The sequence below is a fragment of the Urocitellus parryii genome, chromosome 5 (assembly GCF_045843805.1).
Source record: "Urocitellus parryii isolate mUroPar1 chromosome 5, mUroPar1.hap1, whole genome shotgun sequence".
In the NCBI taxonomy this organism is placed as follows: domain Eukaryota; kingdom Metazoa; phylum Chordata; class Mammalia; order Rodentia; family Sciuridae; genus Urocitellus; species Urocitellus parryii.
The window spans coordinates 107,644,844-107,672,529 of NC_135535.1; the positions used below are offsets into that span (position 1 = coordinate 107,644,844).

The 27,686-nt window shown below is 40.5% G+C and overlaps 2 protein-coding genes across 4 annotated transcripts in view; one reads left to right on the forward strand and one right to left on the reverse strand.

Moving 5' to 3' along the window:
- Positions 1-27,686, forward strand: part of Vamp1 (vesicle associated membrane protein 1) — a 77,442-nt gene that overhangs the window by 14,007 nt on the left and 35,749 nt on the right. The window lies entirely within an intron of this gene.
- Positions 163-5,825, reverse strand: Cd27 (CD27 molecule). 3 transcript variants are annotated; one of them, XM_026403307.1, is made up of 6 exons: positions 5,573-5,825; positions 5,255-5,386; positions 1,522-1,701; positions 1,215-1,304; positions 835-951; positions 163-584 (listed from the first exon to the last, which is right to left on the reverse strand). In XM_026403307.1, exons 1-6 carry the CDS (start codon positions 5,706-5,708, stop codon positions 460-462), a joined length of 780 nt encoding a protein of 259 aa, XP_026259092.1. In that variant the 5' UTR covers positions 5,709-5,825; the 3' UTR covers positions 163-459. The 3 variants fall into 3 exon arrangements, with proteins under 3 accessions (XP_026259092.1, XP_026259095.1, XP_026259094.1); XM_026403310.1 differs by lacking the exon at positions 5,255-5,386; XM_026403309.1 differs by lacking the exon at positions 835-951.

Here is a 27,686-nt window from a genome sequence, read left to right on the forward strand (position 1 = left end):
GCACTGGAGAAAGCTCCCTCCCCCTGAGATCCCTGATTTGACAGATGAGCCTGGGACTGGCCTTGGTTGTGGAATTGGAATTTCAGAGAGAAAGCTGGAGAGCAGCAACGTGGGAGTCTTGTCATTTTTATTTTGCCCATTTGGGGGGTCAGGGCTATAGCGTGTGGGGCTTTTGCAGCCAGAAGTGTGTTTTACAGCTAAAGCTTGGGCCCTCCCTTAGTACCAGGGCCAAGCTTGCTTAATCAGTCTCCTGTTCATTCAGTCTCAGTCTCAATTCGTGCCAGTCTCAGCAAGGCACTTTGTCAAGTGTACATAGGAAAGGATCCCGATAAGAGGATGGTACTGAAGTAAGGGCTGCCAGGTCTGGCTCTCTGGACAGCCAGTGAGGTGGAAAGGAGGTTAGAGCTTTATTTCGACCATGACCTTCCCCTCCATCCTCCACCCCCACCCAACGCTGGCTCAAGGGTAGGAAGCAGGCTCTGGTTTTCGGTAGTCCTCTTGGATGGGTATGGTGCTGCCCTCCTCCTCCCTCGGGCAGCTATAAGAACAAGACTCAGCAGGCTCCAGTGGGCTTTCATTTTTGTCTGCAGAAGAAGAATTAGATGAGAGGCTTGGACAGCAGTGGGGCAAGGGAGTGAGGGAAAAAGAGATAAGCAAGGGAGGGTCAGCTTGGGGAGGGCTGCCAGGAAGGTGCCAGTGAAGAGGAAAGAGTTAGGAGCCAGGTTGGTGCAGATGGGGTTGGGGAGGTTTCAGTGAGGTTCAAGGCATGGACAGCTGGGCTAAGATGGGTGTGGGTATAGGGGCGGAACTGGAGGCTCATATTCTGTCTCTTACTTGATCCATATTTTCTTTGTTGGAGGAACAGGGCTCCTCCCAGGGCGAAAACAAGAAACATTCCAGAGAAGATCACAAAGACGCGGACACAGTCTGAGTTACACAGGGACCTTTGAGCTGTGAAAGGCAGGGTCATATGGTTTTGGGGGGTGAGGTGGTCTAGCCCCTCAGTCCTCAACCCAGGCCTCCTGTTACCCCTGACTTTCTCCTTTCCCTAATTTCTATCCCCTTGCCCCAGGAGATCAGTCCTCTTGTAATGGAGAGACTCTGCCTACCCCTCCTTTTCTCATCCTTAGTCCTAGGAACTTCCGGGCTGGCTTGCCTCCTGGCCTCTCCAGTAAGCATTCTCTCTGGGGGTGGGGATTAGGGCGAAAACTCACGTGGCAAGTGGGTGGGGAGAGTTGGGTCAGGCAGCTGCCTGAAATCAGCCGGAGTCTGCACATGATTGACTGTCCCGGTCTCTGGCATCTCTGGAAAAAACCAAGACAGAATGAGTAGCAGCAGGGAACCCCAGAGGGCACTTGGGTCTGAAGGCCTATGGCACAATGCCGCCACAGGATTAGATGGGAAGGCTGTATAGGCTGGCCAGGAGGAGCTTGTCTGGGGGTTGGTGCAGTAGAGGGGAGTGCTGGTTGGGATGTCTCCCCTACCCTCAAGTGACTGGACAAAGGGTGGCTTGGAACTTACTTTTGGTATAAGGTAAGTGGGTGGGTGGTGGGTATGGGCCCAGGGCTTCAGATGGATGAATGGTCAGAGAGGGGTGTGGAGAAGGATCACACTCTGTACACTCTTTGTCCCTGCACTGCCAGTCCTTGGGGCAGCCACACTCTGTATTGGCAGTGATGGTGCAGTTACTAAGGAGAAGACCTGGGGAAAGAGGAGGGTTGGGGGAACAAAGGACATACAGATGACTTGTGGGGTACACTAGCTTAATACCCCTGACTCCCATCTCAGGCCCACCTCTAGGGACATGAATCCCTTTCCATTACCACTGTTTCATCTACCCCCGACAAGGGCCTAGCCTTCCCTCAATATGGTCTAGTTTCTTTACTATTATTATTATTTTTATTAAAGAAGAAAGTTGGACATTTTGGAAAATTCATAGGCTCAGAAATAGAAACAATGAAAGCAGAAGGAACTTACATAATTTTCTCTTGTGCTCACTAATAACTTTTTATTGAAGTATAACATAGACAGGGACACACATCATAAGTATGAGTCTTTTTTTTTTTTTAAAGTTTTTTTTTTTTAATATATTTATTTTTTAGTTTTTCGGCGGACACAACATCTTTGTTGGTATGTGGTGCTGAGGATCGAACCCGGGCCGCACACATGCCAGGCGAGCGCGCTACTGCTTGAGCCACATCCCCAGCCCAAGTATGAGTCTTAAACAGTGCAAATTAGATCTATAGGTGTGACCAGCAGCATGTCAAGAAACAGAAAATGACTAGCACTGTGCTTTTCTAATCACTAACCCCCCAATGCTAGCTGTTCTCCTGACTTCCTAATACCACAAATCGGTTGTGCCTGTTTTTGTACTGTATGGGTGGAATCATGCAATCTGGACTCATTTCTGTGTGGCTTCTTTTGCTCAGTCCTACATGAAATTCATCCATGTTGCAGATCATTCATTCTTTTTTTTTTAAATTTTTTTTTAAATTTTTTTTTAAAGAGAGAGAGAGAGAGAATTTTATTTTTAATATTTATTTTTTAGTTCTCGGCGGACACAACATCTTTGTTGGTATGTGGTGCTGAGGATCGAACCCGGGCCGCACGCACGCCAGGCGAATGCGCTACCAGTTGAGCCACATCCCCAGATCATTCATTCTTATTGTTGTATATTACTCCATTTTATGAATGTCATCATGTATTCATCCATTGTACAATTAGCAGAAGGTAATTTGGAGGGTTTCCAGTATTTAGCAATTAGTAATAGTACTTATATATATATATTTATTAATATAAATATATATTTATATTAATTGAACCCAGAGGCACTTAACCACTGAGTCACATCCTCAGCCCTTTTTATATTTTGTTTATAGACAGGGTCTCGCTGAGTTGCTTAGGACCTTGCTAAGTTGCTGAGGCTGGCTTTGAACTTACAATCCTCCTGCCTGAGCCTGCTGAGCCACTGGGATTACAGGTGTGCACCACTGTGCCCAGTCCCTGATATGTTTTTAACTTTACTAGAGAATTACTTGATTACAGACATCCTTTGCCTTTAAAAATATAAATTTTGCTCGAGTGTAGGGGTCAAGTGCTGGTGGCTGCTACTCAGCTATACCATGGATGGGCAGTTTTGCCCTGGGCTGGGCTTGCAGGTATTTGTGGTTGAGAGGGAGGGGGTGATTTGGAGGAAGACAACAACATTTGGAAGTGTATTAGACTTGGTCAAGGGGCCTGGTGAGGACCCCAGAGCAGCACACTTGTGGGGACCTGGGTAGTCCTGGAGCCCTGACAGATGAAAGAGGAGTGCAGAAAGGGAGGATGCCAAAGACTCTGGTCAACTCTAACAGTTTTCTTTTGCTTATGCTTTTTGTCAGGGTAGAAAGAGAGAGTCATTCCTTCTTCTCATCTTTATGGTCCTATGACCTCTTTTCAGAATTCTGGCTGTGAGTTGCTACTAGAATTTGGTTTCCTTGTGGCTTACCAGGAATTGTGAGCCAGCCTGTTTAAAGATCTGCAAGGGAAGAGTAAGAGCAGCCTAGGACAGTGATGAGGGGAGGACAGTGGTGGTGGTCGTTGTGGGGATCATGAGGACATCTGCTCAAAGGGAAAGGAAAGATTTAAAGAATGGTTTGAGGTTGCTTAAAAATGGATGAGGTACCATTGTTTTTTCTTTTTACCCCTGAGGTTGAACTCAGGGGTACTTTACCACTGAGCTACATTCCGAGCCCTTTTTATTTTTTATTCTGAGACAGGGTCTTGCTAAGTTGCTTAGGGTCTTGCTAAATTGTCAAGGCCGGCCTCAAACTTGTGATCTTCCTGCTTCAGGCTCCTGAGACACTGGGATTACGGGAGGAATCCACTGCATCTGGCAGAAGTGCCATTATTTTCATTGATGAGTATCCAGAGAGTTGGGGGTTCTATTTACCATGTCTAATCTATGGGGGGAAAAAAATCCAGGCTAATTTCAGGCACTTCCTCATCTTACAGGTGCAAAACTGAGATCCAGAGAAGGCCAGACTCACTCAGCCTCCTTTCGATCACTTATTCTGGATATAGTCTCTCTGTACCTGGGTGTTGCCTGAGTACTGTGGAATCTATAAACTGTGTCTTACAGTGAAGGATCATGGATTGAGCCATCCTGCAGCAAAGTAAAGGGACCGAAGATCAGCTCAATATTTAGAAAATGCCTCTGTTGGGGCCTACAGAGCGAGTGGGGGAGGCTCTGACAAAAAAATTTCAACCCTGCTGAGGCTGCTGGCAAGGAGAGAAAAGCATCTATTAACAGTCATATTTTTAAATTGACTGAGGAATATTTTGTGTATTAAAAATGTTGCTTTTTTTTTTTTTAATGTGATTCTGGAGATTTCACCTAGGGCCTTGTTCATGCTAGGCAAGCACTCTACCACAGAGCTATAGAATGTTGCTCTTTGACTGATTTACAATGGCAAAACTTATTTTTTTTTAAGAATATAGTATTAAAAGACCTAGTGAGACCAAATACATTTGATAGTTAAGTAGTTTAGTAGTGACAGTTAAGTAGTCCTCCAAAGTGTCTTGCTGAAGAACATTAGTTTAAAGGGGCAACTTTAAAGTCTGCTATTCTAGTGTTTATGGACACATAGTATCTGGATTTCTAACGAAGAAGGAAAAATAATAATACAGTTCATAAGCATTGTTGCATATATTATATCTTAATTTTTAAATGAGTTTTCCTAAATATTTTTTGTGCAAAAATGTTACTGTCTGGCTTATATTGTTATTTCCTCAGAAAGACACATTCCAAGTTCTAAATAACCAACCTACAAATACGCACTCTGAGAACACAGCTAATTCACTGGTTGGGAGTTTCCTGTTGAAATCTGGGGTTCTAGAGCCACTTTGTTCTTTTTTTATATGTCTTTCTTTTCTTGTTTTTTTTTTTTAAAGATAGCATCTCACTATGTTTCCCAGGCTGGCCTCAAACTCATTCCTCTATTATTTTATCGATCCTATCCATAGATCCCTTCTTGCCAGTCCTTCAAATTCTGCTTACCTTCTTCCCTGGAATACTGGATATCTCTTCACATTAATATATACCCTGCCTAGGGCTCCCCATTTTTCAGCATTGACCCCATTTCCTTTGAGCCTTGAAGTAGATGAAATTCTGACTCCCGTTCTCCTTGTTTCTCCATACCCAGCTCTGCCCTTCGGCCTTGCTCCCCCAAATGCTCGCTCCATGTCACTCCCTGCATACCCTTACCCATCTCACCAAAGTTACAGTGCCGACAGCTCTCACAATGGGGCCGGGTGTGGTGGTCTGGAGAGAAGGAGACCCCTGGTATACATGGATCACACTGAGCAGCCTTTCTGTACTGGTCACAATCCTTCACAAGGAATGTTCCTGAGAGCAGAAGGTTCAGGATCAAGGCCTAACGAAGGTCATTTCTCTTCCTCTTCAAGTTAACACCTGCAGTTTACTGCAGGATACCTCTCATTGCTTGAGCTCAGTTTTGTCCAATGCTTCCCTTCATCTTAAACCCAGTCCCATTTTCCCACTTACCTGGCCACTGCCGAGGCCTGCTCTTACCTGGCTCACACATTTGACAGCATAGTCCTCCCTGAGCCCAGTAGTGCTTCTCTGGACACCTTCCAGGGGCTGGAGTAGCTGAGATCCCTGCTAGGGTCCCCCAAATGAAGAGCCAGCAGGGGGGTGGCCATGCCATGGCTCCTGCCCAGAGATATCTTTTTGTGCTCTCCTTGCTGACCACTGAGTACAGGTGCCTCGTCTTCGTGCCTGCTGGGCAGTGGCCACAGTTTCTTTCTTGAGTTTCCCTGCTTCAGGTACCCAGCCAACCTTTGATGGCAATAAAAGCTCTACTGTGGTTGGTTTTTTCTTTTCTCATAGCAGCAACCTCAACCTCCTCCCCCCCTTTCCGCATGCTGAGGGAAACTCTCAGACTTGTTGTTCTTCAAAGATATCTCCTCTCCTTTCCTCTCCTTGGCTTGGCCTGCCTGCCTACTCTCTCCCTGTCTCCTTCTCTCCCTCTCTTTCTCCCTCCCTCTCTCCCTCCCTCATATGAAGCATTTAATCTACATCTACACCCGCTGCTTTTACAAAGGGGGTTGGATATACACAGTTTCTCATCTTTCCTATTCTGAGACTTGGACATCAAGATCTATACAGGGGACCCCACATCAGTCCCCTGCCCAGTTTATAAGCTAATCCACATGCCCATCTCTCTCATAATATATAATATATATACTTCTATTCTTTCTTTCGCAGAGATGCTCAATTTTAAAAAGGAAAAGGAGCCAGACTTGCTACAGATCTGCAGACTTTTCTCTGAACTCTTCAGATCAGATTAATTTCAGAATTCAGAATATTTAAGAGTTAGAAGAAATCTAGCATCATAAAACACCCTCCTGAAGCTGGGGTAGAACTCAAAATTAAACATACCTATGCTGCAAACTATTGAATGTTTACACTAAATGGGAGGTGTAATGACTATAACTAGCTTTGTATCAATTGAGCTTCTGTTTTATGGCTGAAAGAGTTATCTAGAGCATTGTTCAGAGTTGGAGACAAGGGACTTAATCTTGTGTCTCTTCTTATCACCCTCTGTGCTAGGAGGTCAAATATGCTCTCTTTTAATCTTTATGCTACCTGTGATACAGGCATTATATGCTGCCCATCAGACCCTTGCTCACCTTCCTCCTCACCCTAGTACCATCTTTATCCTCCTCAACCCTGAGATTAGTAGTGTCCTGAGGCACCTGGGGTTTCTTGCTCTGGGCACTTGGGATTAAAGGTGAGTTCCTGTGTGGGTGATCTCTTTCCTGTTTTCTCAGTTCTCTTGGGAAGACTTATTTGGATATATTGGACTCTTTGTATCCTGGGAACATGGGCTGGGTGGGCTCTCCCCATTCTTTCCCCAGTGACCATGATGTGGGATGGCTTATTTCTCTAGGGCACTTCTCATTTAGGGGCTTTACAGTTGTTTTGACACTGCTCATGAAATGTCACAGCCCTGTGGTTGCACCTGGTAGATCTGTTAGATCTGTTCTATCTAACTCTTCAGTTTCCTTTCTCTTCATTTTTTCCACCCTCTGCCTTTCCCCAGCCCCCTCTACAGCGCCTCAGGAGGGTCCATTCAAGAAGAAGCCACACATGGTTGTGATTTCAAGTTTTTCATGGAAAATCATCCTTCTCACTAAGGGTGCCTATAATCCCAGCGATTTGGGAGGCTGAGGCAGGAGGATCACAAGTTCTATGCCAGCCTGGGCAACTTAGCCAGATCTTGTCTCAAAAAATAGAAGAGTTGGGGATGTAGTTCAGTGGTAAGTAAACCCAGGGTTCAGTCCCCGGTATACAGAGAGGAGAGGAGAGGAAAAGAGAGGAAGAGGGAGAGGGAGTGGTGAGGGAGAAGTGAGGGAGAGGAGAAGAAAGAAAGCTATTTATCTTACTATTTGGCAGAGACCACAGAGAATAATAACTGTGGGACCTGAAGACTTTTCTCTCACTCACAATCCAACCCCATTCCCAGGTCACTATTTTTTTTTTTTGAATTTTTAATATTTATTTCTTAGTTCTCGGCGGACACAACATCTTTGTTGGTATGTGGTGCTGAGGATCGAACCCGGGCCGCACGCATGCCAGACAAGCTCGGTACCGCCTGAGCCACATTCCCAGCCCCCCCAGGTCACTATTGAATCTTAAACCTCAAGGCAGGTGTTGGGAGGTGGGCTGACCAGCTGACAATAGGACCTTTGGGAACCAGTGAGATCTGAGAGGAATCATGAGGCATTAGGGAGAAACTTGCTGAAGCAGGGCTTGGAGTACACTGAGAACTTACCACCTTGGCTAGATCATGAACTTCTCACTCACCTAAGGCCTCCATTCTCTGGGACAAAGCCCATCTTCCTCTTGTACTTACTAGTTCTCCACAGGGATCAGAGCAGGAGCAGGGGCTTTCTGGTTTTCCTGGAGTACCCTGATCAGGAGGAGGAAAGCTAATTTTTTTTTTATATCTTTATTTTATTTACTTATTTTTATGTGGTGCTGAGGATGGAACCCAGGGCCTCACATGTGCTAGGCGAGCGCTCTACCACTGAGCCACAACCCCAGCCCGGAAAGCCAATTTTCTGGACCTTATTCTTTTCTGGGCAAATGGAATGAGCTCATCTCTGGCCCACTGTGATCTTTGCATCAACTTCTGGTGAGCCTTGCCCTGTTCTAGGCTGGCTCCCTTCATGGTACCTTTCTCTTGTGCACAGGCCCTGGAAATGCAGCCTGCTCACATTTGCCTTGAAATTATCCACTATCATGTTCTCTTTTGGGTCAAATCTGTCCCCATGTCTGGCTGGGGAAGAGATATATGATCTCTTCCCTGAAATTCTCTGCTTTTCTTATATCTGCAAATATAGGTCAACAGAAGTCCTTCTCTTTTTTTTAATATTTATTTTTTAGTTGTAGTTGGACACAACACCTTTATTTTATTTATTTATTTTTATATGGTGCTGAGGATTGAACCCAGGGCCTCGCACATACTAGGTGATCGCTCTACTGCTAAGCCACAACTTCAGCCCAAGAGTCCTTCTCTTTTGAGCACTTCGATCACTTTTGAAAGTTTCTGACCAAACCCTCCTATTGTACCAGTGTGACATAGATCTTAGCTGGAGTCACACTGCTCTGTAATATCCAAAAAACATACTCCTTGATTTCCATTCAGGGAAAGTCTTGGACAGGATAGGAAAGAGGTGGGGCCGTCTACAACACAAATTCCAGGGCTAAAGTGATGTGAGGTTGTAGGTGTGAGGTGGTATCTCACTTTAGTTTTGATTCTTACTTCCCTAATGATTGAGTTGTTGAACATCTTTTCATGAGCTTATAGGCCATTTGCATATCTATTTGTATATTTGGAGAAGTATCTAGTAAGTCTCTTTGGTTAATTTTTTAAAATTAGCTTGTTTTTTTTTTTTGGTTATTGAGTTTAGGAGTTCTCTATGTATTCTAGATATTAATCCGTTAGCAGAAAGATGACTTGCAAATATTTTCTCCCATTTCATGGCTTGCTTTTTTACTCTTTATATTTGTGGGGTGAGGGGAGTGAGAATTGTTCTAGGGATAGAATACAGGGCCTTATGCATGCTAGACAAGTGCTCTACCATTAAACTACACACCCAGCCCTCCTCTCCTCCTGCCTCCCACATTAGGGATTGAACCAAGGGACTTTCTACTACTGAGCTACATCTCCAGCCCTTTTTATTTTTTATTTTGAGATAGGAAAATTGCCAGTGCTGACTTTGAACTTATGATCCTCCTGCCTCAGCCTTGTGAGTAGCTAGAATCTATATTGTTTTTTTTTTAAGAGAGGGAGAGAGAGAGAGAATTTTAATATTTATTTATTTTTTTTTAGTTTTTGGTGGACACAACATCTTTGTTTGTATGTGGTGCTGAGGATCGAACCCAGGCTGCATGCATGCCAGGCAAGCGCGCTACCACTTGAGCCACATCCCCAGCCCCTCTATATTGTTTTTTGATGCACATAAATTTAATATTTATATAAAGTCCAGTCTGTTATTCTTTACTTGCTTGTGCCTTTGGTGTCATACCCAATAAATTATTGCCAAATCCAATGTTATGAAGCTTTTGCTTTTTTTTCTTAGGGTTTTATAGTTTTGAGTCTTATGTTTTGGTCTTTGATCCATTTTGAGTTAATTAAAATTTTTTTTTTTCTTTTTGCAGTGTTGGGGATCAAACCTAGGGCTTTGTACATGCCATGCAAGTGTTCTACCACTGGGCTACATCCCTAGCCCTTTTTCTCTGAGTTACTTTTTATATTTAATGTTAGATAAGGGTACAACTTCATTCTTTTGCATATAGATATCCAGTTTTTCCAGCATCATTTATTGAAAAGACTGTTCTTTCCTCATTGAATGAAGATTCTTGGCACAAATATATAATTTTATTTGACTATGTTTGTGAGAGTTTATTTCTAGGCTCCCCATTCTACTCTGTCCATCTATATACCTGTCTTTTTGCCAGTACCACTCTGTTTTGATTGCTGTAGCGGTGTAGTAACTTTGAAAACAGGAAGTGTGAGTCCTCCAAATTTATCTTTTTCAAGGTTATTTTTGCTATTTGAGGTCCCCTGAGGTTCCTTATACATTTTAGGATTTTTTTTCTATTTCTGCAAAAAACATCATTGGGATTTTGATAGGGGTTGTATTGAATCTGTAAATCATTTTTGAGTTATGTTGATATCTTTTTTTAAAATTATTTTTTAGGTATAAGTGAACACAGTATCTTTATTTTATTTGTTTATGGTGCTGGGGATTGAACCCAGTGCTTCACACATGGTAGGTGAACACTCTACCTCTGAGCCACAGCCCAAATCTGCATTGATATCTTTAAAAAAATTTTCTTTTTAGTTGTAGTTGGACACAATACCTTTATTTTATTTATTTTTATGTGGTGCTGAGGATCAAACCCAGTGCTTCACACACGCTAGGCAAGCACTCTACTGCTGAGCCATAACCCCAGCCCCAGCATTGAAATCTTAATATTAAATTTTATGATATACACACATGGTATGTGTTTCTTTTTATTTATATTTCCTTTAAAATTTTAGTTTTCATTGTACAAGTCTTTTACTCCCTTGGCTAAGTTAATTCCTTAAATGTTTTATTTATTTATTTATTTATTTATTTATTTATTTGTTTGTTTGTTTTTAAAGAGAGAGTGAGGGGAGAGAGAGAGAGAGAGAGAATTTTATTTATTTATTTTTTTAAGAGAGAGGAGAGAGAGAGAGAGAGAATTTTTAATATTTATTTATTTATTTATTTTTAGTTCTCGGTAGACACAACATTTTTGTTGGTATGTGGTGCTGAGGCTCAAACCCGGGCCGCACGCATGCCAGGCGATCGCGCTACCGCTTGAGCCACATCCCCAGCCCGAGAGAGAGAGAATTTTAATATTTTATTTCTTAGTTTTCGGCAGACACAACATTTTTGTTTGTATGTGGTGCTGAGGATCGAATCCGGGCCTCGCGCATGCTAGACGGGCGCGCTACCGCTTGAGCCACATCCCCAGCCCTAAATGTTTTATTTATAATGCTATTGCAAATGAAATTATTTTTCTAGCGTTTTCAGATTATTCATTTTGTATAGAAATGCAACTGATTTTTGTATATTGACTTTGCATCCTGCTATTTTGTTGAATTTATGTACTAGCTCTAACAGGTTTTTTTTTTTGGTGTGTGTGTGTGTGTGAGAGAGAGAGAGGGAGAGAATGAGAATGTATGTGTGTAATCTTTAGGATTTTCTATGCATAAGAGAATATCAAAGATATTCTGAACAGAGATAAATTTACTTCTTTCTTTCCAATTTAAATGTTTGGTACAATTCATCCAGGAAACTATCAGGCCCAAAGATTTCCTTCCTTCCTTCCTTCCTTCCTTCCTCCTTCCTCCCTCCCTCCCTCCCTCCTTCCTTCCTTCCTTCCTTCCTTCCTTCCTTTCTTTTTCTTTTCTTTTCTTTTTTTTTCTTTCTTTTGCTGAGGATTGAACCTGGGGCCTAGCACATGCTAGGCTCTACCGCTGAGCTACAACTCCAGCCTCCAAAGATTTTCTTTGTTGGGAGATATTTGATTCCTCATTCAGTCTCCTTACTAATTATATGTATATTCAGATTTTCTTCTTATTTAATCTTAGTAGATTTTGTGTTTCTAGTAACTTTCCCATTTTTTTTATATTTCCAATTTATTGGTATTCAATTGTTAGTTATTTTCATAATCCTTTTCATTTTTGTAGAATTTGTAGTAAGACTTCCATTTTAATTTCATTTTTTCCCCCAAATCATTCTGATTTCATTTTCTTTTTCCTAACCCATCTAGCTAAAGGGTTGTCAACTTTGTTGATCTTTTTAAAGAACCGCCTTTTGGTGTGATTGATTTTTTTCTATTGTTTTTTCTGTTTTCATATATTTCATGTATTGCTGCTCTATTTTAAAAAAATATTTATTTTTTAGTTTATATGGACACAAAAATCTTTATTTTATTTTATTTTTTAGTTATCAGCAGACACAACATCTTTGTTTGTACGTGGTGCTGAGGATTGAACCTGGGCCGCATACATGCCAGGCGAGCACACTACCGTTTGAGCCACATCCCCAGCCCCTTTATTTTATTTTTATGTGGTGCTGAGGATTGACCCAGTGCCTCATGCATGCCTTGAGCACTGTACCACTGAACCACAACCCCAGCCCTCTGTGTTCTAATTTTAATTACTTCCTTCCTTCTGCTAGTTTTGGGTTTTCTTTGTTCTTTTTCTAGTTTGCTGAGGGCCATTACCAAGTAGGTATGACGCATCGTAATCCTTGCCAGTGTACCCCATGTTAAATGGACTTGCCTTGGAAATTTGCTGCGACCTTGCTTGTGTGTTTGAGAAAGGTGACCCTGCTCAATCACCAGGGTGGATCCAGGATTAGGGTGTATTCCTGCAGGAAGTATCTCCGTCCTTGGGTTTAGGGCGTGACAATAGGAGTTTTAGGGAAGTTGAGGTTGAAGATTATTGCTGCTGGGATTACGGTGTTCCTGCTGCTTGTTCCCCTTGAGTTCTCGTGAGATTCAAATGGGATTTGAAAAAAGCCTCGTGGAGTAGGATTTGGGATCGGACATATTGGAATTGCCCCTGAACGTGTGTGGAGGCTGGTGTGAGATCCGGAATAAAGAATTGCTGTTTGAACCTACAAAGCTATGGTGCCTCCTGATTCTGGTGCCCCCCAAGACATCGGCACTAGTTCCCTAAGTTATATAGTCATGTTGGTGATTTGAAATATTTCCTATTTAAAAAAAATTTTTTTTTAGTTGTTGATAGACCTTTATTTTATTTATTCATATGTGGTACCAAGAATCGAACCCAGTGCCTCATACATGCCAGGCAAATGTGCTACCACTGAGCCACAACCCCAGCTTCCTATTTTCTTTTAAATAGAAGTAATGATAGCCATAAATTTTTCCTTTTCTGTGTCCCCCAATGTTTTGATATGTTATGTTTTTATTTGTATCTAAGTATTTTCTAATTTTCCTTCTGCTTGCTTCTTTGATTCAGTGACTGTTTAGGAGTATGTTACTTAATTTCTACGAATTTGTCAATTTTCACTTTTGTTTGTCTATTATTATTATTTTTTTAAAGAGAGAGAGTGAGAGAGAGAGAGAGAGAATTTTTTTTTAATATTTATTTTCCATTTCTTGGCGGACGATCGAACCTGGGCCGCACGCATGGCAGGCGAACGCGCTACCACTTGAGCCACATCCCCAGCCCTATTATTATTATTGATAGTGGGGATTTGACCCAGAGACAGTTTAATACTGAGCTACATTCCCAGCCTTTATTATTATTATTATTATTATTATTATTAGTGGTAGTAGTAGTAGTACTGGGAATTGAACCCAGGGACACTTAACCATTGAGTCACATCACCAGACCTCCCAGCCCTTTTTTTTTTTTTTTTTCTTTTTGAGATAGGGTCTTGCTAAGTTGTTTAGGGCTAAGTTGCTAAGGCTGACTTTGAACTTGTTGTCCTCATGCCTCAGCCTCCCGATTTGCTGGGATTATAGGTGTGTTGCCTGGCCCTATTATTAATTTGTAACTTCGTTCTATTGTGGTTGGAGAAGATCCTTTGTATCTTTTAATAATCTTTAGAGGCTTAATTTGTGGCTGAACATATGGTCTGACCTGGAAATGCTCCTGTGTACTCTAGAAAAATGTGTATGCTGATGCTGTTGAATAGAGTATTCTATATGTATCTGTCAGATCTAGTTGCTTTGTTGTATTAAGTCCTCTGTTTCCTTACTTATCTTTTGTCTGCTTCTTGTACCTATTATTAATAGTGGAATACTATGGAAGTCTCCAAAACTATCGTTGCAAAATCATTTTAATTCTTCTTTCAATTCTGTCAGTTTTTGTGTCATATATTTCTTTCTTGTAATTGAGATTTTATTGGTTGTATTGAGGATCAGCACCCATATATTTCACTTGTACACAGTTCTTAATGCATGTACCCAAATCTGAAAAGCCTTATGCCATGATTCTTTTTCAGTTATTTCATTGACTTTCCAGCTTCAAATTTGGAGGTAAATTTTCCTTGAGAGGACTTCCAAGTACCAATATCTTCAAATGCTACTAAGCTGTTACATAGGTCTCACCAATTCACAACTTTGTCATATATACTACATATTCAAATTTTCTATCTTTCACAGCATATTAAAAAAAATTAACTGGACATGGTGGTGCATGCCTGTAATCTTAGCAGTTTGGGAGATTGAGGCAGGAAGATTGCAAGTTCAAAGCCAATCTCAGCAATTTAGTGATGCCCTAAGCAACTTATTAAGATCCTGTCTCAGAGTAAAATAAAAAAAGGGCTGAGGATGTGGTTCAGTGGTTAAGCACCCCTGGGTTCAATTCCTGGTACCAAAAATAAATAAAAATAAAAATAAATGTGTTTGTGTGTGTGTGTGTGTGTGTATGTATATATATATATATATATATATATAATGTCTTTAGTGCTACTAAAAATTTGCATTTATAAAATAGTTGTAAAAATCTTCCTCTGGATTGTATGAGAATGGAGACTAAGACATGGTATATGATTAATCAGACTTGGCTTCTTTCTCTTCTGCTTCATCAGAGATTGGACTCTCCTTGTTTTTAGTGTCTCTGTTTTCTGCAAGTGAATCTTTTTTAGTTTCTTGGTTAGCCACTTAACTTTGTTTTTTCCCTTTTGTTTGGACTTTTCCCCCCCCAAGACATCCTTTCCCAGCACCTTCTTGGGCTTTGTGTCCATTTTTGCAGTAGCAACTGTAACTGTGGGAGCATAATTAATTCCTTGAACATTTCTTGCAGAACAGGCCCACTGGTAAGACTCCCTCAGCTTTGTTTATCTGAAAATGTTTTAATTGCTCCCTGTCTTTGATATTTTTCTGAATATAGGATTCTTAGTAGTTTTGTTTCTCTCTCTCTCTCTCTCTCTCTCTCTCTCTCTCTCTCTCTCTCTCTTTGGTACTGGGGATTGAACCCACAGGCACCAAACTACACCCCCAACCCTTAAAAAATTTTTTTTTCCTTTTGGTTTTAGGGATGAACCCAGAGGCACTCTACCACTGAACTACCTTCCCAGCTCTTTTTATTTTTTATTTTGAATTAGGGTTTCAAGTTGTTTATGGCCTCCTGCCTCCCTGAATTGCTGGGATTACAGGAATATGCCACCAATGCCCAGAGATGGTTTTGTTTTGTTTTCTTGTTTGTTTGTTTTAGCACTTTGAATATATTGGTCCACAGCCTCTGGCCTCCAGAGTTTCTGTTGAGAAATGCTGATAATCTCATTGAGGATTTCTTGTATGTGATGGGTCAGTTCTCTTCTGCTATGTTCAAGATTCTTTTTTTGTTTGGGCTTTTGAAAGCTTGACTATCATGTGTAGGTCTCTTTTAGTTCATCTTATTTGGAGTTCATTGAACTGCTTGAATGTCTTTTGTTAAATTTGGGGAGCTTTTGGACATTATTTCTTCAACTATTCTCTCTACCCCTTTCTCCTCGTCTGTAACTACCCACAATGCACATATTATTCCACTTGATGATTGTCTACAGGTCTCTTGGATTCTGTTCACTTCTCTTGCAATATTTTTTTCCTGTTCTCTGACTCATTAATTTCCATTGTTCTATCTTCAAATTTGCCAATTCTTTCTTCTACCTGCTCATATTAACCTTTCAATCCTCCTAATGAATATTTTATTTCAGTTATTGTACTTTTCAACTCTAGTATTCTCTTTTAGTTTCTTTTTAGGTTTTCTGTCTTTTTATTGATATTTTAATTTTGTTCATTTTTTTAAACCTTATCTACATCTTTCTTTACTTCTTTGAGCATTTTTTATAATAGTTGTTTTAAAATCTCTGTCCTGTATACCTGCCATCACATCTTTTCAGTGAATTTCTGTTGATTTGGGCTAAACTGCCCTATTTCCTTGTATGCATTTGTTGTTGTTGTTAAAAACTGGACTTTTGAATTTACTAATAGCTTGAGAAAGCATGTTTTCCTCTTTCCCAGGGTTTGCTGTTTTTTTTTTTAATATTTTTAGTTGTAGGTGGACACAATACCTGTATTTTCATTTTTAATTTATATGTGGTGCTGAGGATCAAACTCAGTAACTCACACATGCTAGGCAAGCACTCTACCACTGAATTACAACCCCAGCCCTGCTGCTGTTGTTTTTTCAAATCATCAGCTTGCTTTATTGATTGTTGTAAGCTATCTCTGTGTCAAAAATCAGCCTGAGGTGTAAACTTAAAGACTTTTCAGGTCTTTTCTGAGACTTTCCCTGAGCATGCATGATCACTTTGTAATTTATTTTCCTTGTATGTATAGTTATTTGTTTATTTGGGCAGTACTGGGGATTGAACCCAGGGTCTTGTGCATAGCAAGGCAGGCACTCTGCCATTGTTTGGCTCGCAAGAAAGGAGGAAAAGAGGAAAATGAAGAGGGGGGAAAATGTTACTGTTTTTTTAACCCCCCGAACAATATCTTCAGCTGGGAGGTGAGGGCTTGCCCTCTGTGATCAAAAAAACAATCAGCCATCATAGCATAGATCCTCAGTGTTTGAAGGACAGGAACCTTTTGGTCCACTCTGGCTCCCACAAGCTTTTAGCAAGCTGCTTCAGAACACATGCAAATGGTTGATGTATAAGAAATGGTAAGTTGCTACTGAACTAAGAAACAAAATTAACTGCAGTGTACGATCTAAGCTGTCCCTTGGAATTTGCAAGCCTTCAATAGACTCCAGAGTTCCAAAATAAGTTCATTAGACCGATTTCACCAGTGCAATTGTTGTCTAGGTGGGGAAACAGTTTCCTGGTGCTTCCTACTCTGCCATCTTCCCAGAATCCTCTCTTCAGAATTTTTACTGAAACTTTATATGTCACAAGGAAACAATTTAAAATTGTGTTTTAGACATTGTTCTTAATGGTCCTTCCTACCCCACAGATTTAGCAATGGTCAAGCTACTCCACAAAGCAATAAGGGCGTTTTCCAAATTCCTGATGTTCCTCTTCTCTCCTTTTTTCTGACTGTACGGCCTTTTAAAAATCTTCTGTCAGAGCTGGGAGTGTAGTTCAGGGGTTGAGTACTTGCCTACCACATGTAAGGGCCTGGATTCAATCCTCAGTACCGCATAGCAATAAATAAATAAAATAAAGGTATTGTGTTCATCTACATTTAAAAAAAAATCTGTCAGTTGGGCATGGTAATATGCATCTGTAATACTAGCCACCTGGGAGCTAGTATTAAATTAAAGCCAGCCTCAGCTATTTTATAAGACTCTGTCTTAAAATAAAAAAATAAAAAGGGCTGGGGATGTAGCTCAGTGGTCAAGCACTCCTGGGTTCAATTACCATTAGTAAAAAAAAAATATATATACATATATATATATATCCCAGTGTTCAGTATATATTGTATATATGTGTCAGTCAGCATACTTGGTTTCTCTTTAGTCGCTAATCCCCAAATCAGTTCTTCCCTTTATAAATCCATTACCAGTTGAAATGCTCAGCAGAACCAAGCTGTCCACAAGATCACTCCTTAGAAGGAACTTCTGTTATATTACAAATGTCAGAAATCATTGTTCCAGGAACTGAGGATGTGGCTCTCTGGTAGGGTGCTTGCCTAGCATGTGTGAGGCCCTGTGTTTGATCTTCAGCACTAAAAACAGAAAAACAATCCCTCTTCCTGATTTTTCTTTCTTTTTTTTTTTTTTGAGATAGGGTCTCACTAAGTTGCCCAGGCCCTGAATAATGATCCTCCTGCTTCAGCCGGGATTATACGCATTGACCACTACACCCAACTAGTGTTTTTGGTTCTTATCAACCAAAGACCTTATTTTTTCTAGCCCACTTTATCTCTTCCCACTCCATTCCTTCTCCCCCTCTCCTGTTTTATTTGGTGACTGCCACCAAAACTCCTGCCCCATCTCTTTGGATCCTTCTTCCCAGCAGGGCTTTGAGAGATTAATGATGGTCTGGGTACCCCTATCCTAGTTTTAATTGTATCCCTGATACTCCTCAGTCTGGGTGATATAGGGAACTGAAGAAATGTGAGCATTTGTTCCATCCTCTGGCCACTTTTTAGAATTCCAGCCCCAGCTCTTAGTGTCTCCTAACTCATAAGGCACTAACTAAATATTTGATTGTCCAGCCTTGGCTTTGTTCCCTTGCAGCTCTGTTCATAATTATCACATTGAAATTTCATGGGGCACAAGGTCATAGACTTCCTAAATTCCACTTCCCATTCATTTAACAAGTATTTATTTGTAGCACATCCATTTTGTGTCAGGTATCTGCTAATAGGCTATGAAGATTAAAACAGTTACCAAATGGTTTCTGCCTTTGTAGAGTTGACACACCAGTGAGAGAGTCAGACATTAATCAAGTAATCTCAAGGACACGTCAGGGCTGGGGTTGTAGCTCAGATATATATAATATAATATAAATATCCATATATATGGATATATATATATATAAAGAAAAGACACATTAAACTGACCATTAGTAATGGTCATTATTGCAGTGCTATGAAGGGGAAAGTCAAGATGCAAGATAAGGACTAAGGGGTGCTTCAATATGGAAGCAAAGTTTGAGACCTCTGAAAGCTCTCTATCTGCTTGAGGATTGTTTCTTCCTTTGATTACTCTATGGTATTTTTTTTCCTTACATGCAGATTATATAAAATAGGTATAATAGTGACTAGTAGGTCTGGGTGTCAGGGCATATGTTTGATTTTAATGACTGACTTAGATGAAAAGGTGCTTTAGGTCACATGGTTTCAAGTATGTTTTCTAATTTGAATCAAGAGTGCATCTCCCCAATGGCTTGGGAGGTTAAAGCAGGAGGATTGCAAGTTCAAAGTCAACCTTAGTAACTTGGTGAGGCCCTGAGAAATTAGTAAGATTCTGTCTCAAAATAAAATATAAAAAAGGGCCGGGGATGTGACTTAGTGGTTAAATGTCTTTGAGTTTAATCTCTGGCGTGTATACACGCACGAGTATAGCATCTCCAACAAGGCCTTTTCTGTGAGCCCTTGGTGGCCTTGTTTGAGGACATATCCTTTCCAAGAAGTTTTGTATTTGCTTTTGTCAGACACTAGAGGAATGTTACTGGCCTGAGACCAATGTCTGTGTTATTTTGTTGGGGTGGTGGGCACAATCAATTTCTAAGCCTTTTGGAGAATTTAAATGTGACCCCAAATCTAGATGAGCACAGGTCTACAGTTAAACATTTTAAGACAGTTTTTTTTTTTCCTCTACCCAGAAGGCAGACAAACTTCCTTGTTGAGGTTCTGTATTGGTGAGTAGATTTTTCTAGATTTCCTTTAAGGTTCCTATACTTATGTAGAAGGGTATCTTCTTCAGTTCTTTTCCAATGTCATGTGTGGTGGGTCCCAAGGTCTTCTCTTCCAGACCCAAGTGGGTATCAAGGCCTTAGCCCTAGGTGACCCATGCTGACAGCCCTCCAGCTATTTATGCATTCACTCTAGCAATTTCAGTTTTCTCCATTTTTCCAGCACCTGACATTTCCCTTTATTGTGAAGAACTGAGCTCCATATGTGAAAGAATGTTATGTAGCATTTAAAAAATTATTTAGTTTTTAGTGTAGTTGGACACAATACCTGTGTTTCACTTATTTATTTTTATGTGGTGCTGAGGATCGAACCCAGGGTCTAGCATGTGCAAGGCAAGCGCTCCACCACTGAGCCATGACCCCAGCCCTGTTATGTAGCATTTTAAGGTATTGTGGAAACTGGAAGTTACATTTTCTAGGGTACTGTAGGTATCGATATGACTTACCTTCCTCAATACTCTTTCTTTTTCATGGCTTGTTGATGCTCAGGACTTTACATGATATATGGTTTAGAGAATTAATTCTGATCTGAAGTAAAGCTAATTTCTGAAATCAGATGTTATGTGAATTGATGTAAGGTTTGAGTGCTGGCTATTGATGTTTTTAGTCTATGAAGCTAAGGAAAGGCAAGATCAGTATAAGAAAATTCTTGAAGGGTGAAATAGTGAGGGGAATATGTAGCTATAAGGGGACAATCTTGACCAGGAACTGAGGGGAGGTCCTAGGACTCAAAATTCTGAGTCAGAAGGATCCTAGGGTTGGTAGAGAGAAGCTGACTTTCAGAACCAGACAGATTGGTTGTCCAAATGCATCTCTGCCAGTTATTACTTGGATCATCTCTGGCATGTCCCAGAACATCTTTGAATTGAGGCTTCATCTGCTTGAGGATAGTGTCCCATACCACGCAGCAGGCTGGGCCTATTAAGCATAACGATGAAAATGAAATGCCTTGCCTTGTTGCATACTCAGTAAATGTTCATTCTCTCATTTGTTTTTGAGGCTGCAAATCTCAAGAAATGGGATTGAAGGAATAGCCAATTAACCAGAGAGCTAAATCAATGAAATGTGAAAGAAACAGAAAGCTCACAATGGTGAACAAGCTGTGCAGATGCAGTGTGCCTGCTCCATGTATTATTCATACTCAGAGATTTCTTTTTCTTTCTTTCTTTTTTTTTTTTTTTTTTTGTGTGTGTGTGTGCTGGGGATAGAACCCAGGACCTTGTGCATGCAAGGCAAGCACTCTTTCATCTGAGCTATATCCCCAGCCCCTTCAGAGGTTTCTTTATAATGTGGAAAAGTGATTTTGCAGGGAGGTGGGGGGACAATTCCCCTTATAATGGGCTCCTGGCATTTTCTACTTGCTCTATTTCTGGATGATTCCTCTAGCCTACCAGATGAGTGCAGGCTGCACCCACAGCCAGTCTAAGGAGTGCCCTAATTCCTCTCACTTTTTTTTTTTTTACACAATATCTTTATTTTTTATTTATTTGTTTTTACGTGGTTCTGAGGATTGAATCCAGGGCCTCATGTGTGCAAGGCAAGCGCTCTACCACTGAGCCACAACCCTAGCCCCTCGTTCCCAACTTTTGTTGAGTCGAAAGCAACCATGAGTCCCATGAATAACTTGATGTCTTCATTCCCTCTTCTGGCCTTGGGTGTGTCATCTGAGTTTTACCTCTTAGGGTTAGTTCATTTCCCAGAGATGCACTGGAGCCAGCTGGTACTGCCTAGCCAAAGCCAGATTGTTAAATTTTCAGGAATTTTATAAGCCAGTTATACATTGTTAGCTTGAAATTGACAAATTGGCCATGGTCGGGATTTTACAACCATGTAAATCAGCCAGTGCTACAAATCAAGGCCTTTTCACCCAGGGAACTGGCACATTTACTACATGATATTATCATCAACTTATTTGGATGAGGCCAGTTATTGCCTTTAGTTTTTTTTTTTTCTTTTTTTTAGTACCAGGGATTAAACTCAGGGGTATTCAACCACTGAGCCACATCCTCAGCCATATTTTATTTATATTTTATTTAGAGGGGGTCACACTGAGTTGCTTAGCACCTCAATTTTCCTGAGGCTGGCTTTGAACTTGAGATCTTCCTGCCTCAGCCTCCTGAGCCCCGGGGATTACAGCCATGTGTCATTGCACCTAGACTTTAGTTTTTTTTTTTTTTTGGATGCTGGAGAGACAGAGTTCTCTTGTTTCCAGATTCCAGAGCTCTCATTTTGGCTTCTAACTAGAACTACTTGTGGTAAGCTCCTGTCTGCATACTCCAACCAGTTTAGCATCCCAAACTATCAGAGCTGGGAGGAGGGATTCTGACCCTTGGGTTTACCACCTCATTTTGCAGGTATCAGAACCACTGGCTAGAGGCTAAATGACTTGCTTTTTGTGGCAGAGAACCCAGGTCTCCTGGATCCTAGTCCACTGCTGAATAACCCATACAAAATAGATACTCTCAGATACTCAATATGTGTGTTGAACTGACTTTATGCTTGAGGGTGCTCAACATGTCTTAGCTGCTCTTCCTGTCCCTTTCTGCTTTCTGTCTCAGACACTGTTCCCCTGCCCTTTTGCTCTATGAAACCATCCCAACTTCTTTTCTTTTGTTGAATTGAAATTTAATTATATAAGTAATACATTTATTTATATCACATTCTTATAGAAAATTAAACTTATAGACTGGATGAGGAGTGCACACCTATAATCCCAGTGACTCTGAACGCAAGTTTGAGGCCAGCCTAGATAACTTAGCAAGACTCTCTCAAGATAAAAAATAATAATAAGAGGCTGGGGTTGTGGCTCAGTGGTAGAGCGATCGCCTTACACATTCAAGACCTGGGTTCGATCCTCAGCACCACATAAAAATAAATAAGTGAAATAAAGGTAAAAAAAATAATAATAATACAAAGGGCCAGGGGATGTAGCTAAGTGGTAGGTTCTCTTGAGTTTAATTGCCAGTACTAGGAAAAGAAAAAAGAAATTAAACTTACAGTAAAATCCATCAATTTCACACCTATGAATATGTACTAAGAATTTTTGCATATATGCCCTAGGAGACATATGTAAGAACATTTGAACATTGTTGCTTGTAATAGCAAAAGGAAAAGAAAGAAAAGTAGTTTGACTAGTAAATTATAATATATATACCCAGGGAAATCTTCATACAATGAAACACTTGTGAGGAAAAAGAAAGACTTAGATATATCCTCATTTGGGTGACTTTCAAAAATACAATATTGTACAACATTGTGAATGTATTTCATGTCCTGAATTGTACATTTAAAAATGGTTCAAATGGTAAATTTTATGTAAATTTTCCACAATAAAAATAAATAAAATTGGGCACCATGGCACATGTCTCTAATCCCAGCAACTCTGGAGGCTAAGGCAGGAGCATTGAGAGTTTGAGGTGAGACTCAGCAATTTAGTGAGGTCTTCAGAAACTTAGGGAGAACCTGTCTCAAAATAAAAAGGGCTGGGTTGTAGCTCAGTGGCAGAGTACCCCTGGCTTCAATCCTTAGAAGGCCAGTAAATAAATAAATTTAAAAATTAATTGGTTGAAAAACATGCTGTCAGCCAGGAGCCATTGTGCAGCACAACTGTAATTCCAGTGGCTCCGGAGGCTGAGGCAGGAGGATCACAAGTTCAAAGCCAGCCTCAGCAAAAGCAAGATGCTAAGCAACTCAGTGAAACCCTGTCTCTAAACAAAATACAAAATAGGGCTGGGGATGTGGCTCAGTGGTTGAGTGCCCCTGAGTTCAATCCCTGGTACCTGACCTCCCCCCACCCCCGCAAAAAAAGAGATTGAATGAAAGAAGGAAGCCACTGAGAAGTACATGTGTAAGATTCCATATATATGAAGTTCACAGGCAGATGAAGCTAAATAGTTTGTTCTTTAGGGGTGCACACATAGATGGTGGAAAGAAAAATGGGGGATGATGGATATAACCCAGGGCTGGTTCTACCTGGCTTAGAAGAGAATTAGGGAATCAGTGTTCTTAGGGAACTTCTAAGGTTCTAAAAATGATTTGGCTTTATGGGTTTTTGTATTGCTATTTCTATATATTATTTTTTATATATGGCATAGTTCATGACAAAAATTTTAAATTACATTACAAATTGAAGGTGAAACTGAAAAACAAAAAAGTCAAATAATTACAGATAAGCCTCAGTTCCCTTTTGTCAGTCTCCTCTCCCCAGCCCTGGTTCTCCCCTTGCCTCCATAGAGGTGGACCCTGATTCAGATTAGTGAATATTCTTCCAGAACTTTTCTAGACAGATAAGTAAATTATGTGTATATATTTAAAAATTCTTTTAGGAGCATTTATGTCTAAAAAAGAAGGCAACTTCTTCCCTTATTAAACTGTACATTAATAAACAGCTTCTTTTACATAACAGGGAATAAAAATCAGAATCCTTAGAGACACCTGTCTGTCAGCAAAAAAATCAGATGGGTTTTTCCTAGCAAAGTCCCTTTTAATTTTTGTTTATTTTGTTTTGCAGTGCTGGAAATTGAACCAGGGCCTTGTGCATGTTGGGGAAGCACTCTACCACGGAGCTATGCCCCCAGCCTCATTTTTATTTACTACTTGAAGTATTATTTAGCAGTAATCAAATATCTTTCACTCTGATTTCTCATCCCCTTTGTTGCTGAGGGTCTTCTGCTTGAATTTTTCAGAAGAAAGACAATTCTGTCTTTGGGAGTTGGGGGGAGCCATGGATATCTGGTCTCTACCTTTCCCCTGTCAAGGGGCTTGCCTCTCTTTCTATTCGTGAGATAAAAGAGAGGCTGAAAGTGATGACAATTTAACTTTTCCTTTCTCATTTGGGGCATAACAGATGACCTCTAAAGGAAATATGCGAGGCTGCACTAAATAAAGCCTAAGGAACAAGGCCTGCATTGATTTCCTCCACTGGTTAGAAACCTCTCTGGGAAATGAAACAACTTAAGTCAGGCATTTCCATGTTCTCATGTTGCTTTATGAAGTTCATCTTTTTCCAGATAAAGAAAGGAACAATCCTTTCTTTATTGGTCTAGTGTCACAGCCTGCCAAGGCAGAACCCGCCAAGGGCTCCAGGGCACTTGCATTTTTGTTTGTGTTTGATTTTTCTTGAATGATGTACAGTGTGTATCTTTCTAGGATTTGTTTTTTTTTCTTTTTTAATTCAATTATATGTCTCAGAGATCATTTCATTTCCTATACGTAGAACGAGTCATTCTGTTAAGTAGAGAATGAATGTACAGAGCCTTTTTAGTCATTCTCCTACTCACGAGTACTTATGGTGCTCCCAGCATTCCACTGTTGCAAATGAGGTTGCATAAAGCATCTTGTGCTTCTCTGTTCATGTGGGAGTGTCTCTCTAGAATAAATACTGAGCACTGGAATTGCTGAGTCAGAGAGTATGCGCATTTGCCTCTTTTTAATATATACTGGCAAAGTGGTTGTACCAATTGGCACGCCCACCAGTGGGATGAGAGCATGCATTTCCTTACATCCTGCCACCTTTCCATATTAGCAAACCCCTTTTCATAATTTAATTGGAGGAAGTGCTGTCTCATTGTTGTTTCAGTGTGCATTCTTTTGATTACTGGTGAGGGTGATTATCTTGCTATGACCATTGGCTGTCTGTGTTTCCTCTTCCGAGACTGATGTCTTTCTTATTTTTTTTTTATTATAGTTGGACACAATACCTTTATTCCATTTATTTATTTCTGTGTGGTACTGAGGATTGAACCCAGGGCCCTGCATATGCTAGACTAGTCCTCTACTGCTCAGCCACAACCCCTCCCCCGCCCCCCCAACTGATGCCACCATAAGTATTCTAAGATCTACCTTTGGCTCTTCCCCACAAAATTCCTGTCCCCCTGACCCAACGTGCAGGACCTCTCCCAGAATGCCTTCTGATACTGGCCATCTGCCTTGGGGCTGAGAAAAGCCTGGCAGCAAGGGAGTTTCTCCTTTCCCTGCCTTACAAGCCTGAGGAGGTTTCGGAATTGCCTAGAGGTCACTGGGCAGGTGGCATTTGGGACTCTTGCTTTAGCACTTGAGACCTTACCTTCCTTAAGACTGCACTGACCTCCAGCTCAGGCTGAAATGCTTCTTGGGGTATGTTGACTTTTTATTGAGATAAAAGGAATCATTTAAAAACATACAGTTCCAAAAAAAAAAAAAAAAAAAAAAGGACAGATCAGCCAGGTGCGGTGGACACATGCCTATAATCCCAGTGACGTGGGAGGCTGAGGCAGGAGGATTGCAAGCAAGTTCAAGGCCAGCTTCAGCAACTCAAGGAGGTCCCAAGCAACTTAGCAAGACCCTATCTCAAAATAAAAAATAAGGGCTGGGATGTGGCTTAGTGGTTAAGTGCCCCTGGATTCAATCTCGAGTATAAAAATAAAAATAAAAAGGGTTAGAGATGTAGCCCAGTGGTTAAGCACCTCTGGGTTCAATCCCTGGTACTAAACAAACAAACAAACAAACAAAGTGCATAGTTCATTGATTTTTTTTTTGTATATTAACAAAAACGTGGGAATATCACCACAATCGAATTCCAGAACATTTCCATCTCCTCTAAAAGAAACCTTATTTATGCTAATTAGCAGTTACTCCCAGATCCCTCCTTTATCCCTTTGCAACCCCTATTCAATTTTCTCCCTATGAATTTGACTATTTTCAATGTTTCATATAAATATAATCATACAATATGTGACCATTGGTGTCTCATTTCTTTCACTTAACATAATGTCTTCAAGGTTCATCCATGTTGTAGCATGTATCAGAATTGCATTCCTTTTTATGGCTGAATAATACTCTGTTGTATGAATATATTTCATTTTCTTCAGCTATTCATCAGTTGTTGGACATTTGGATTGTTTCCACTTTTGGCTATTATGAATAATCCTGCTATTAACATTCATGTGCAAGTTTTCATGTTCTTATGTTTTGAATTCTCTTGAATATATACTTACTAGTGGAATTAGTGGATCATGTGTTAACTATATTTAACTGTTTGAGGAACTGACAAATTGTTTCCAATAGCAGTTGCACTGTTTTACTTTTCTACTAGCAGTATGTGAAGGTTTCATTTTCTCCACATGCTTGCCAACACGTGTTAATTTCTAGTTTTAAAAAAGTAATAGCAGCAGGGTGTAGTGATGCACTCCTGTAATCCCAGCCGCGTGGGAGGCTGAGACAGGAGGATCTCAAGTTCAATGCCAGCTTCAGCAACTGCAAGGTGCTAAGCAACTCTGTGAGACCTTGTCTCTAAATAAAATACAAAATAGGGCTGGGGATGTGGCTCAGTGGTTGAGTGCCCCTGAGTTCAATCCCTGGTATCAAAAAAAAAAAATTTATAGTTGCCCTACTTGGTGTGAAGTGGTATGTTATTGTGGTTTTGATTTGCATTTCCCTAAGACCAATGATGTTGTGCATCTTTTTTGTACTTATTGGCCATTTATATATCTTCTCTGGAAAGATGTCTATTCAAGTTCTTTGCCCATGTTTAAATTGGATTATTTGTCTTTTTTATTGAGTTTCTAGAGTTTTTTTTTAACATATTCTGGTACTATTCTTGTACTTTTTGCAATACTTTCTCCATCTTGTGGGTTGTCTTTTCTTTTTCGTGCTAGGTATTGATCCTAGAGTCTTGCACATGGTAAGTACTTGTTCTACCATCTTTTTACTTTGATTTTAGTGTTCTTTGAGGTATAAAGGTTTTCAATCTTGATGAAGTCTAATTTGTCCATTTTTTTTTCTTTTATTGCTTGTGCTTTTGATGTCATGTTTAAGAAACTGTTGCCTAGCCCAAGGTCAAAATCAAACAGATTTTCACCCGTTTCCTTCTAAGAGTTTTGTAGTTTTAATTCTTACATTTAGTTCTTTGATTTATTTTGATCTGTCTCCCTCCCTCCTTTGCTGTCACCTTCCCTTCCTTCCCATTCTTCCCCTTATCTATGCGTTCATCTGTCCGTCCGTCCATCCATCCATCCATCCATCCATCCATCCATCCATCCATCCATCCCAGAGCCTTATGTATACTGGATGTGTGCTCTGACCTTGAGCTATACTCCCAACTGGAGTAAATTTTTAAAAAATATTTATTTTTAAATTTTAGGTGGACACAATATCTTTATTTTTTAATTTTTTTTAATGTGGTGCTGAGAATCGAACCCAGTGCCTCACGCATGCTAGGCAAGTACGCTTCAACTTGAGCCACATCCCCAGCCCCTGGAGTAAATTTTTAAAAAATGATT